This window comes from Zalophus californianus, chromosome 7 (assembly GCF_009762305.2).
Source record: "Zalophus californianus isolate mZalCal1 chromosome 7, mZalCal1.pri.v2, whole genome shotgun sequence".
NCBI lineage: Eukaryota > Metazoa > Chordata > Mammalia > Carnivora > Otariidae > Zalophus > Zalophus californianus.
The window spans coordinates 125,066,264-125,080,072 of record NC_045601.1 but is presented as its reverse complement, the minus strand read 5'-3'; the positions used below and the strand labels follow the sequence as shown (position 1 = coordinate 125,080,072).

At 38.0% G+C, this 13,809-nt stretch overlaps 1 protein-coding gene across 14 annotated transcripts in view; it reads right to left on the bottom strand.

Moving 5' to 3' along the window:
• FARS2 (phenylalanyl-tRNA synthetase 2, mitochondrial) overlaps nucleotides 1–13,809 on the bottom strand; it is a 537,883-nt gene that overhangs the window by 406,695 nt on the left and 117,379 nt on the right. The window contains exon 1 of one of the 14 annotated variants that reach the window (XM_027601924.1): nucleotides 7,103–7,183. The exons of 12 other annotated variants lie outside the window; for them this stretch is intronic. In XM_027601924.1, the coding sequence (XP_027457725.1) occupies nucleotides 7,103–7,172 (70 nt within the window). In that variant the 5' untranslated portion in view covers nucleotides 7,173–7,183. Of the gene's footprint in view, nucleotides 1–7,102; nucleotides 7,184–13,809 lie in introns of those variants that run through there. One more of the 14 variants, XM_027601918.1, reaches the window with a different exon arrangement.

The following is a 13,809-nucleotide window of genomic DNA, read 5'->3' as shown; positions in this document are numbered from 1 at the left end:
TGTTCTACTCTTAAGCCCAGTTAAGATCTCACCTATCATGTGGAATCTAAAAGAATCAAGTACACAGGAGCATAAAGAGTAGAAAGGTGGTTCCCAGGAACGCAGAGGAGGGGGAAATGGAAAGATATTGGTCAAAAGGTACAAAGTTGCAGTAAGATGAATAAGTCTAGAGATCTAATGTAAGGCATGACAACAACTACAGTTTATAATACTGTACTGAACATTGGAAATTCACTAAAGAGTAGCTTTCAGACACTTCTCATTAGACACAAAAAAAATGGTAACTATGTGAGGAGATGATTGTGAATTAGACTGTAGAAATCATCTCATATATATGTATGTGTCAAATCATTATACTATATAACCTTAAGTATATATAATTTTTACTTTAAAAATTAAATTAAGTTAAATTAATAAATAAAAATAAAATGGTACTTAAGATATCCTGTTACATGGTCACAGATTATATTTGGATTCTTTTGGTTGTTCAACAGGCCACATGAGAACACTGTAAGCTTTCTTTACTACCATAAATCTAGCTCAAGTGACTAGAACTAGCAAAATATCAAGTAAATGTTTGTTGTTAAAATGAATGAATTTTATAATGGTTTAAACAGTCTTTCCTTTCAATCTCCCTTGGTCTTGTATGTAAGAGAAACTAAGCAGTGCATTAAGTCTGCTGGACTGGTAATTTCTACAAAGCACAATTTGCTTACCAGAAAGGGCCATGGTAATAAGCAAACATGACATATGGTCATAACCATATGAAAAAGATCAGGCACACTCCATTAACCTTCGGATGCAATACTTAAACAGTTTCTACCAAGAAATATGAAATGTGGCTCAGTCAACACACAGTTTGTACATTTTACTCCACTAAAATAATGGTGGGGAAATGGCCAACTTCTATTAACTTTTACTCATGAAAGCGCAAGGCAAAGAGTGTGCTTATATTCCTGCTGGGTAGTATGAATACAAAAAAAGTCTCTAAAAAGGCAGCTGTCTGTGTTACTAGTGAGAGTGTTATTGGTGCAACCTTTCTAGAAAGGAGTTCAGCACTACCAGGAGATTTAAAACTGCTCATACCCTCTGACAGGGTAATTACCCTTCTAGGAATTTATCACAATGAAATAATGTAAATGAAGACAGAAGTTAAACACAAAGGAGTTTCATTACAAAAAAATTAGAAACAACATAAACATCCCCCCAACAAGGGAGTGACTGAGTAAATTATAGAACCATACAATAAAATATTATGCACTCATAAAGTACAACGGTTTCAAAGAGTTTTAATGATATAACCATATACTTATAAAGTGATAAATAGGATATAAAATTGTATGTATGATATAATCTTAACTATGCAAATATATTATCTACCTATAAATATGTGCATACTATATTTAGGAACTAAACAAAATTTAATAAGTATAATATCTGGTCCTTATTTTCTATTTTGTATTTTTATATTTCTAAACTTTCTAAACAGACATCTATTACATTTTAAATTAAACTTTCTTATTTGGAGGGGCGCCTGGGTGGCTCACTCAGTTAAGCGTCTGCCTTCGGCTCAGGTCATGATCCCAGGACCCTGGGATCAAGCCCCACATCAGGCCCCCTGCTCAGTGGGTAGCCTTCCTTCTCCTTCTGCCTGCAACTCCCCCTGCTTGTTTTTTTCTCTCTTAAATAAATAAAATCTTTTTAAAAAAATCTTTAAAGAAAAATAAACTTTCTTATTTTGAAAGAGTTGAATCATTATTATAAGAAGAAGTTGTTTTAAAAGTACCTGCTGAGTTGAGCTCTAGCCATCTTAAAGGCCTGTGTTAAACCCATTTATATCAAGAAGAAACGCCAGGATAAATGTAACATGGCCATAGACAGTTTAACTAATTGTGTTCAGTGACCAGCTAAGCAATTATTTTTTATAACAATGCAGGTGGAATGCTTGGCATGTAAGAACTTCTCTGCCTTTCCGATTTCCTCTCCCTAAGTATAAATCAACTGTCACAGTCACAATGCCAATTACTAAGATATTCAGATTTTCTGGGAAACTGATGCCAGATCCTATACCAAACGAATGCTTTTCCATTATACGCATTAATGAAGTCTTTAATACATGTTAAAGCTAGAGTGTTACATTATATTTTAGTAAAAAAAATATTTCTAAGGAAAATTTTCACTAAAACTTTGTTCAAACTAACCTAGTATCTATGCTTCAGGTCATTGTATGGGACGGTCAGAGGATCTCAGAAAAGTATGGGAGTATTACTACCCTCAAGGCAATCACCAGCCTCAATCCAGCCATGCGCCAGCCCTGACACATGGAAGTTAAAAAGGCTTGTTTCAGTCTCCTGTCTGTCTAACATGGGTTTCTGTCCTAGCGGGCTCTCCTCAATTGAGTTCCCCCTTGCTTGCTGTTACCACTCACTGCTCCAAGGCCAGGAATTAACTCATGACACAGCTTTCACCACAGCGCTCATGGGTTTTTCACCTGCTGTGATGTGTGTTCTCCAACACCACCAAGCACTTCTCCAATTCTCCGCAGACACCAGCTCGGTGTCCTATAACTTACTGAATTCTGACGCTCTCTACCAGGAGACAGAAGTGAGTAGCATGGGTTAAGAGCTCAGCGCCACAAGACTGCCCTCCTGCCCCACTTTAAATGCCAATCACTAGTCCAGGTGATGACCAGCCATATATCAGAGATTTAATTAATTTGCTAGAGCGAAACTCAGGAAAACAGTTTACTTATGATATCACTGGCTTACTATAAAAATATATAACTCAGAAACAGCCAGATGGAAGAGATGCTGAGGACAAGGTATGCAGGAAGGAGGGTAGAGCTTCCATGCCCTCTCTGGGTACACCACCATCCACATGATCAGCAACCCTGAAGCTATCTCAACCACATTCTTTGGGGGTTTTATGGAGGATTCATTCCATAGGCCTGGTTGATTAAATCAACTGTCATGGTGACTGAGCTCCATTTCCAGCCCTTCTCCCCCTCCTCAAAGGTCTAGTTGGTTCCCTGGGCAATAAGCCCCCATCCTCAGATCACCTAGGGGCTTGCTGAAAATCACTTTATTCACATAAACTCAGCTGTGCTAGAAAAGGGTTTGCTATATGAGTAACAAAAGATACCCACTTCACCTTATGGCCCTGGAGCTTTTTCTGGCATTGGCAACAAAACTAAATACTATAACAAAAAAGATGCTCCTATGGGTTACAATTACAACTAGAAATTACAAGGGTTTTAGGAGCTATGTGTGGGGAACATGGACTAAACCAAATATGTATTTCTTATTATCAATCACATTAGCACATCTGGTTCTTGATGTCACCATCAGCAGCACTATGGCCTGAATTCCAGCAATTTCCTCACCACTCAAGGAATGTATAAGAGGTACAACATTATCAAATTCAGCATTTATTCAACTTATTACTCTTCTGGATGATCAGCTTCTGGCGTAAGAAGAGAAGTGTGACATAATCTGCATTAGCACCATGGTTTCCTTCAATGTCGTCTTTGCAAGTTCAGTTTCAAACATCACTGTAGTCCCAAGTCAGGACCAAGCATTTGTAGTGTTGATGCATCGACCTCATTTCAAGCATCAGCAATTGCATAAATAGCATTTTTAAGGCTGAGTTCTTGTACTGTACAGTTCTTGTGCTGAAAGCCATGGAATCTGAGGAATCTATTAACTACAGCAAGCATGCATGTTTTGTTCTATTTTCTTTTTTTAATGTGTTTAATAACGGGAAACTCACTTAAACAAAGTCGAGAGGTTTCAGCAGGGGAGCCCTACCACTCTTCAACTGCAGACCCAATGAGAGACTTGACCTTGCACTTGAAAGGAAGCTGAAGGAAGAGACCCTTTCCTCATCCCCTAGGCAACAGCTCAACCAATGAGAAGCCACCATATTTAGAACTCTGTTTATTCTAATGGACTTTTCCTTCATAACTGCCTCTCATTTGTTCCCCAGACCTGCCCGCGGTTTGGGCGCAGCTTGTTTGTGCTGGGATTGCAATTCTCTTTTACAGCCAAGTAAACCCATCTTTTGCTGGAAAAATAACCAGCAGTTTTTACCTTTAAGGTTACCAAAGGCATAAAAGTCTTTGGTCACCAGGCTCCATTAAAGATGTCCCATTGTTGGGCTAGGCAAAAGTAACGTCAAAAACATTACTTTTCACAATAAGCTGAAAAGTTAGGCTGTGTGAAGAGTTAACTAGAAACAACAAAATTTCATTTTTCTGCCATCCAGTTTATCATTAGTGAGCTTGTACTTCTGCTATAAGTAGAAATAAACAGTTCAGAAAGTACTTCTCTGATTACCCTTGCTGTCTTATATAAATAATCATTCCTACGTAAAATGTATATATGCTAGTCCCCCCTTACTCATGGAAGATATGTTCCAAGACACCCAGTGGATGACTAAAACCACAGAGAGTAACGAACCCTATATATGCTGTTTTTTCCTATGCATACATACTTGTGATAAAGTTTACCTTATTAAATGAGGCCCAAGAAGAGGTGAACAAAGGCAACTGATAATAAAATAGAACAATTATAACAATATGCTCTCATAAAAGTTACGTGTGTGTGGCCCCTCTCTCTCTCAAAATTGTCATAGAAGCCAAGAACACAGTTGAAACTTGGTCAAACAGGACAAAGGTCTTACAAATTAAACTGCACACACCAAGATGCTGGTCACCCTAGCCAGAGTTCTTTCCTCCTGAGAGTAAGACTATCATGAAAAAGACCACACCCAAATGAAGTCAGTCATCAGAAAAAAGGCCACACTACCTACATAGCGCTACCTTACAGAATAACTAGGAAGGTTATTCCAGGAGGGATTCTGTGCAACACACAAAGAATAACAAAACCAAGAGTCCAGCTTGGATGTGCAGAAGAGCAGAAGATACAGTATCCATAAATTCTGGAAATAACTGGGCACCAGGAAAATATATCTCCTGCTGGCTGAGCTGAAGTGAATATAAATAACCTGGATGTTTAAAATAGAAATATTCACAGTTCTCATGCCAAAGGAACCTAGTAGCAATTATCTGTGGACATGTACATCTCTCCCACTGGAAAACAGCCAATACAGGCTCTAATGGACACTGTGTATTTGCAATCATTAATTTGCAATAAAATGAAATGCCTAGGAGAACACTTTAACACACAGTTGTACTGAGAGCATCCCATACTCTTTCCTTGACTTTTGTCCATTTAGACACAATTATTTATTTTGCACAGCATCCGGTGTGCCTAATTCCTGGAAATGACTGTAGGCACTGATAACAACAACATTGCTTTTCTACCTTGGGCACTTTAATAGCGCTGAAGAGAATAAAGTGAACAATCTCTTTTCTCTAAGGATTCACCAAAATGTGTTTTTCTGATGGATTCTGGAGCATGTAAGTAACCAAAGGAAAGCCTCCAAGGCAGGAAGCTGTCGTGCCAACCTACAAGAGGGTCTACAGCCCAGAAACACCAGCAGCCCCTTACCTTTCAAAAATGCTCTTATCTTGCCTGGATAAATGAAAGTACTTCTTACCTTAAGTGACTATTTATTTATCCAGCATTGTAAGGCATGGATTAAAGCCACCAGCAAGAAACTGGCACTGGACGTGTCTGCCTGGGGCACATGGCTTCCACAGACTGGCTAAGGCCCAACTGCAATATTAACGAGTATACCATTTGTCAAGACAATTATGCAAGAAGACTTGGCAGTTGCACATAGAGGGCAAGTCTGATGAGAGATGGTGCCAGGGCACACGGATCAGAGAGCCCAGGAAATCCCTTGACACTTCAGTCTCCTTTTGTAATAGTCACCTTTTGTGTAGATAATGACTTTTATTACAATTAAGACAGGGGGTGGGGGGGGGGAGAAGGAGCAGGAAAAGCAGTTTTAAAACAGTCATTATCTGAATATACAATGTTCCCATTCAGAAGAGAGGTCTTTTCATCACTATAAATTCAGTTGAGAAATGACTATCAATACCATTCTTTGCTAATAAATGCCATATTTTCAAGAACGAGAGGTGTGAAAATGTTCTGTCACACTGGAGGCTTCTTAATTATTCAAGTATAGAGGGGTACTCAAGAGAAAAGTATCTTGTGATGGACACAAAAACAAATGGAAAAATACAGCACTCGGTTCCAAGAGAAATGAGTTTTGTTGTCCTAAGTCAAAAGGTTAAAATCTGTAATTAAACAAATGCATGGGGGAATGACTGCAGACCAGAGACGCTGCAAAATTAATTTGAAGATTGGTTAATAAGTGTCTAAAGATATCACCATATTTGGAATTGCAGAGAGATTCCCAACCACTCTTGTACTATTTTTCACTTTAGGAAAAGTATCATCAGTTAAAATTAAGATCACATAACCAGTATCCATTAGTATGAATGAACCTTTCCTCAAAATGCCAGGGAAAAAGTTCCTCTCAATGCATGTAAAATACAAAACACAAACACAGTATTAAACAAATGTACCAAACTCATTCTTCATCCTCCCCAGCATCTCATCAAGCTCAAGCGAAACATCAAAACTGCTAGTTACTCTCAACTTGAACCACCCTACTAGTTATTTTTTAGTTTTGTTTTTAATGAGAGGTATATACTGTGGTTCTCCATATTCCATATTTGGAGAATGACAGAATAATTATCCACTAACTTCCTCATTTAAGATAACTGTATAGTAATCTTACTAAGACACACATACACAACAGTTTTAAAACTAAAAAGTACTCAGCTAATGAAAAAGAATAAAGTTTTCACCCAGAAATAATTTAGCAAGTGGAATGGCTATGGCAAGTAAAATTAAAACCCGTTTTAAATCAACTCCCTAGACTGCATATTAAAAACTATTTTCAGCAATTAGAGATATTACTGCTACATAGAAGAAACAGCCTCCAGGTTAAAAATTATTTTCTCCTAAATATTCTAAATAAACTGATTTTATCTAAGATTCTCTAAATAAAGTCCTGGAGTCTGCTATAGTGGAGAAAGGAGTAAACTTTAGCACGCGAAGGCTCTGCTGGCCCTCAGTTCCACAGTTATTAAGTAGATGCTATCAGCCTTGAAATATGTCTCCACCTGCAAATGGTGACATAACATCACCTCCTCTCTGATGGGTTTTCTTTCTTCTTTTTATTATTTCTTTCATTTCATCCTCAGGACAACACTACAGAAAAAAAAAAAAAAAACTGATTTGTCCAAAGTCACGCGTACTAACTGAAAACTGAAAGTGCTAAACAGCATCAGGACTGAAACCCAGGCCTTCTGACTCTTCCAGGTCCCAGTCGGCCCCTGCCACTTCCATTATCAGCCATCTCCTGAGAAATACCAGCCTTCCTTGCTTTTTCCAGCAGACAGTCCTGACGAGTTCCTTGGCAATTTTCTTTTCAAACTAAAACACACCTTCCCATTGACATGGTTCATAATTCCAGAGATGTTATCTCTGTGAAACCATGTCTTATCCTACATACTTCCCCAAACCCAACTGAGCCACTTCTCCTCTCTTCCCCATGTGCACATAAGACACTCACTGAACGCATCCGAGAACTGCTAGTCCATCTACTAGATCTTAAGTGACTGGAGGACAGGGACGATGTTTCTGTCCTTTAAAAAAAGGAATGTTTTTCCAAGTCAAAAGGAGTGAACCGCATTAGGAATATCCATGCTATAGATTTCTCTATCACTGTTCTGCTGAGAAAAGACACTATTCATTAACTCACAGTGACATTTCCATGGTGTCACCCTCTCCCCACAACACATGTAACGATAAACTAGCTAAAAGCAAAGTACAGCACTAACGTTCATTTAGCAAGCCATTTAAAAGGACGGAAATCAAACAACCTTCTTTCTAACTTCAGAGCAGGCTGTTATGTGCATGCTAAATCATATTCTGAATATAGTGACAAGATGGCAGAAGAGTGAAATTTAGGCCCCCTTATGAGGGTTCCATCAGCCCCCAATCAGCGCCAATCAGTCCAAATTATATTGTCCTCTCCACTAACACTGCCCTGTAAAAAATATAGTTCTGCATTTCTCTATATGCCTCATAACTTGTAAAGATTAGCTAGTGCATGGAAGCAATTAATTGAAATTGCAAAATACATATGAAATAGAAATAATGAAAATAATATATACATAGTCCATTCCCATTATTCACAGTAGTTATGATCTATAACATCTCTGAGAACACTAGATTAGTGAATACTGGACCACTGCTCCTAGGGGAAATACAGAGTTAGTTTCCTGTGAGCCTCTGTTCACATTTTTGTCCACTAATCAATATACAATCTTGTTTTGTGTGCGTTTCTGTTAAAAGATACTCTATTTAATATATACTGTTGATTCACTAACATTGAACTCACAACCAACAGCACTATAACTCAGGGCTGAATGAACCTATCTAACACAGGTGTTTTTCTCCATTAGGCACATCACAGCCTTCTTGAGCTTGGAAGCATGAGACAGACCTTCAGCACTACTCTTGGGGACCATTTTAAACAGCAAAATCATCCACAACAAACACAAAAATGTGAAAAACATGGCACTAAATAGATGGCAAAAAGGATACGTGTTTACAGCAAGGGCTGAAATAAGAAGGCAGAACATTGCCTTGTTGGACCTCAGGAGGAAACATGGATGCCTCAAAGTTTTAATACTCGGTGTGTGTCCTCAAATGACCGAGAAAGCCCCACAAGTGTTGATTTTGAGGTTACAAACAAATGGTAGCAATTAGGTAAATTCACAAATACAGAATCCATGAATAATCCATGAATAATAAGGACTGCATGAATGTTAAGATATTGACAAGAGCAGATGCCTCCAAGAAAGAGAACTGGGTGGCTGGGAAACAGAAGAAGGGAGAAAAACTTACTTTTGTACCAAAGTGTTACAACCTCTTGAATTTTGGTGTGTGTGTGAGAGAGAGAGACAGAATTTTATGACCTGTGCTCAGATAAAACAGCATTAAACATATTAATAATGTGAAAAACGTAAAAGTAAGTTTTGGGTTCCAGTTGTAAAAAGACAAGCAAATAAAATTAAGAACAAGGAAGAATGAAAGTAGAAACAAATGAAATCAAATATGGAAAATCACAAATATTTGGAGTTTCTCTACCTTGAGGAACTGACAACAGACTCTCACAAGAGAGAACAGCACAGAGGGAAGAAAAAAAAATCCTATACCTTAAGCTCTCCAAGGAGGGAGCCACAGGAGGTAGGATACAAAATGAAGATATTTTAGAAATAATTATATAGTAAGGAATGAGCTTTATACTTAAGTTAATTTTTCCAGGAAATTTAAACTTATTATTTTAAACGACATTTAAAATGCTTTTGCATAAGACAGTGGCTCTCAAAGTGTGGTCCCAGGACCAGCAACATCAATATCAATAAAGAAACTGTGAGTAATAGATTCTCAGGCCCTGCCCCTGACCCAAGAAATAGAGACTCTGGGGCAGGACCAGCAGTCTACACCTTAACAAGGCTTCTGGGTGATTCTATGTCAGCAAAACCTGGAGAACCACTGGTACAGAAATACTCTGAAATGTTACTATACTCTTTAACAAAGGCTATACATAAAATTTAAACTTTTCTCAATGACAACCCTCATCCTTTAGGAAAAGCCACTGCTATTCTTTGCAATCATGCAGTTTTTTTAGTGTTTTAAATTTTTTTGCCTCTTTGATTTCAGTTGGCCAGCAGAACCTCTACCACTGTTCTAATGGTACTAATAGCCCTGCCAACCTCTCTGAGTTTGAGGCTTTCACTCTGTTGTAAGCTATCAGAGAAGCAAAATAATTAAGCTCATTAGAATCAAATGCAAGTATCCATAAGATTGGGTGCAGACTTAAGGAATAAAGTGCCTGGTTTTAGTGCAGGAAGATTGAAATGGCCAGTTTTTTATTCCTATAGGCTTTTAATTCCCAGACCTTGGCTATGCACCAAAAGAATGACATGGGTAGAAAATTAATCTCTGGATATAATGGAGATGTTAATATACTAAGATTTGGAAATATTTTTCACTTAGGATAGAATATATGTCTGTGTCTATTGTTCTAAGAACTCACTTCGCAAAGTACAAAGTTGCAAAGAGGAGGAGCTCAGAAGCCTGGTTTCCCATTTTACCTTGGGATTCATTCTTCCACAGCATTTCCAACATTTGAAAGGATGGTTCTCTCTGTGGCTGGTTAAGCAAGTATTGACATTTGGAAAGAAACCTAAAAACTTAAAGTCAGAGGGAACTTAAAGATGAGCCAGACCAAGTATGGCATTTAACAGATGTGAAAACTGAGGCCCAGAGACATCTCCCCTGCAGACACCAGGTGAACTACAGACCAGGCTTTCTATTCTCCTTTACTTGTCACCTAGTGCTCTTTCCATAATCTGACCTGTTTTTCCTTCACACAAAGAAAGTACAACCACCCACAGAGTAGTAAGCAAATACTTGAACAGAGTGGGCATTACATGCTTAAATTATTTTAGATTTTAGAATAGCCAAAACAATCTTGAAGAAGAAAAACAAAGCTGGAAGAATCACACTTCCAGATTTGAAGTTATACTACAAAGCTGTAGTAATCAAGACAGTATGGCACTGGCACAAAAATAGACACACAGATCAATGGAACAGGACAGAAAACCCAGAAACAAACTCACAATTTTATGGTCAATTAATCTTCAACAAAGCAGGAAAGAATACGCAATGGGAAAAAGAGTCTCTTCAATAAATGGTTTTGGGAAAATTGGAGAGCTTCATGAAAAAGAATAAAACTGGACCATTTTCTTACATCATACACAAAAGTAAACTCAAAATGGATTAAAGACCTAAACATGAGACCTGACAACATAAAAATTCTTAGGAGACAGTACAGGCAGTAATTTCTTTTGACATCAGCCATAGCAACATCTTCCTAGATAAGTCTCCTGAGGCAAGGGAAACAAAATCAAAAATAAACTATTGGGACTACATCAAAATAAAAAGCTTCTGCACAGCAAAGGAAAGAATCAGCAAAACTAAAAGACAACCTATTGAATGGGAGATGACATATCTGATAAAGGGTTAGTACCCAGAATATATAAAGAACTGATATGACTCAACATCCCCCCCCAAAAAAAAAAATCCAATTTAAAAAAAGGCAGAAGACAGAAACAGACATTTATCCAAAGAAGACATCCAGATGGCCAAACAGATACATGAAAAGATGCTCAACATCACTCATCATCAGGGAACTGCAAATCAAAATGACAATGAGGTATTGCCTTACACCTGTCAGAATGGCTGAAATCAAAAACACAAGAAACAACAAGTCTTGGCAAGGATGTGGAGAAACAAGAACCCTCTTGCACTGCTGGTGGGAATGCAAACTGGTGCAGCCACTGTGGAAAACAGTAGGTAGGTTCCTCAAAAACTTAGAAACAACTTTACAATCTAGTAATTGAACTAGGGGGTATTTACCCAAATAAAACAAGAACACTAATTCAAAAGGATACATGCACCCCTATGTTTATTGCAGCATTATTTACAATAGCCAAATTATGGAAACATCCCAAGTGTCCATCAATAGATAAATGGACACATACACACACACACACACACACACACACACACACACACACACACACACACACACACTAGAATATTATGCAGCCATAAAAAAGAATGAAATCTTACCATCTGCAACAACATGGATAGAGCTAGAGTACAATGCTAAGCAAAGTAAGTCAGAGAAAGACAAATACCAGATGATTTCACTCATACGTGAAATTAAGAAACAAAACAAATGAAGAACAAAAGAAAGAAGAGAGAGAGAGAGAGAGGCAGAGAAGCAAACCAAGAGCCAGACTCTTAACTATAGAGAACAAAGTGATGGTTCCCAGAGGGGAGGTGGGGGGGGGATGAGTGAAATAGGTAAAGGGGGCTAAAAGGACACCCCCGTGATGAGCCGAGTAATGTACAGAACAGTTAAATCACTATATTGTACACCTGAAACTAAAATAACACTGTATGTAACTATACGGAATTAAAATAAAAAACCTTAATAAAATCAAGAGAAAAATCAATGTTAATCTCCTAAAAGAGGAGCATTATTTTTAAGGTTTCCTCCCAGAAATTAAAGTTACCGTCAAAAAAAAACATGGCAGTAGATGACCTACCTCATAAATGTGGAAAAAACAAAAGCTGTTTTCAAATATATACTGCCAGAGATTTAGTCTGTTAGACACAGTGTCCTTGTCTTTTTATAGCGATGGCAAAAGTGCACTGCCTCTAAATGACTGAAGAGGGCAAAACAAGAAACTGAGTATTCCCACTTGGAAAAAGCTTAAGTGTCCAACTCTAAGGAGCTGGTGGAATAAAGTATGGTACTGCTAAATTAATTTTAAAAAGAGGCCATTAGACCGAGGTGGCTGTAACACCATGGCGGCCTACAAAAGCAAACCAAAGTCTAAGCCCACAAATGCTTCAAGGTTACAAAATCAAAACTTAAGAACCACCTATCACAAACAGCCAACTAGGTGGTAAGCTATAGCCAATCAATAATTTCCTTATTTTGTTTCCACCTTTTCTCTATAAAAGTCTCTCCCCAAGCTCCTGTCCATGAAGTGCTCCTAACCATTTTTGGTTTGGCATTGCCCAATTCGAATCTATAGTTGCTCAAATAAATGCTTAAAATGGTTAATGTGCATCTGATTATCTTTTAACAGTACAAATGATGTGAGAGAAAACAGTAATTAAAAATATTTTTGACATTGGGCAATGATCACAAAATAAAGCAGCTAAAAAATTATACGTATAACACGATCTTTATTTTTTATATGTGTTTCTTTTTTTAAAAAAGATTTTATTTATTTATTTGAGAGAGAGAGAATGAGAGATAGAGAGCACGAGAGGGAAGAGAGTCAGAGGGAGAAGCAGACTCCCTGCTGAGCAGGGAGCCTAATGTGGGACTCGATCCCGGGACTCCAGGATCATGACCTGAGCCGAAGGCAGTCGCCCAACCAACCGAGCCACCCAGGCGCCCTATATGTGTGTGTTTCTTATCATAGAAAAACTATCATAAGAGCATAGCAAGAAATTAACTCCATCTGATTTCCCCTGCCCTGCTTTTACACACGGAGCTTCTGTAATAGGGGAAGGGGAGAAATGTAGTTTATTGCAGAGGATCAGTTAATCACTGTCAATATTCTGTCAAGGTACTCCTGAAAATCCTCCATGAGCTATTACAAGGAATATATCAGAAATGTGTTTTTTGGAGATGTAGACTTTCCTCGGTTTGCTAAATTTCGAGTCCACCAATCAGTAGCTGTTCATCGACCTGTAAAAAGATACACTCCCACAATCTAAAAAAATTAAATTTGCATCTCCCTATCCAATTCTTTTCTTTGGTCATAAAGCTTATTGCCCTCATAAAAACTAAAGCATTTGTAGGGAAAGAAAAAGCTTTCCTCGACCCTCTTAGGGTCTATGGCAGGGTTTGAAAATTAAAGTAACAAAGATTAATAGGAGAAAAACATGCAAATTTTATTAAATGTTCACAATGTACATGGGAGCCTTCACAGGAGAATCAAGGCCCAAAGCAGGACCAGAGCAGGAAGCTTGTATATCCTGTAGACAGAGAAACAATCAATTTGTGAAGGGTGAGGGGTAGTAAATGATGAAGTAACTAAGAAGGTAAGGGTTAGTTTAACAAGGTTTGTACAGATTTCTCGGCCCCAAATTCCCTCCCTGGTGATAATAATGCATTCTTTCTTCCTAGTACAGGGAGGGTACCTTTCATATGGGAGATTTACCT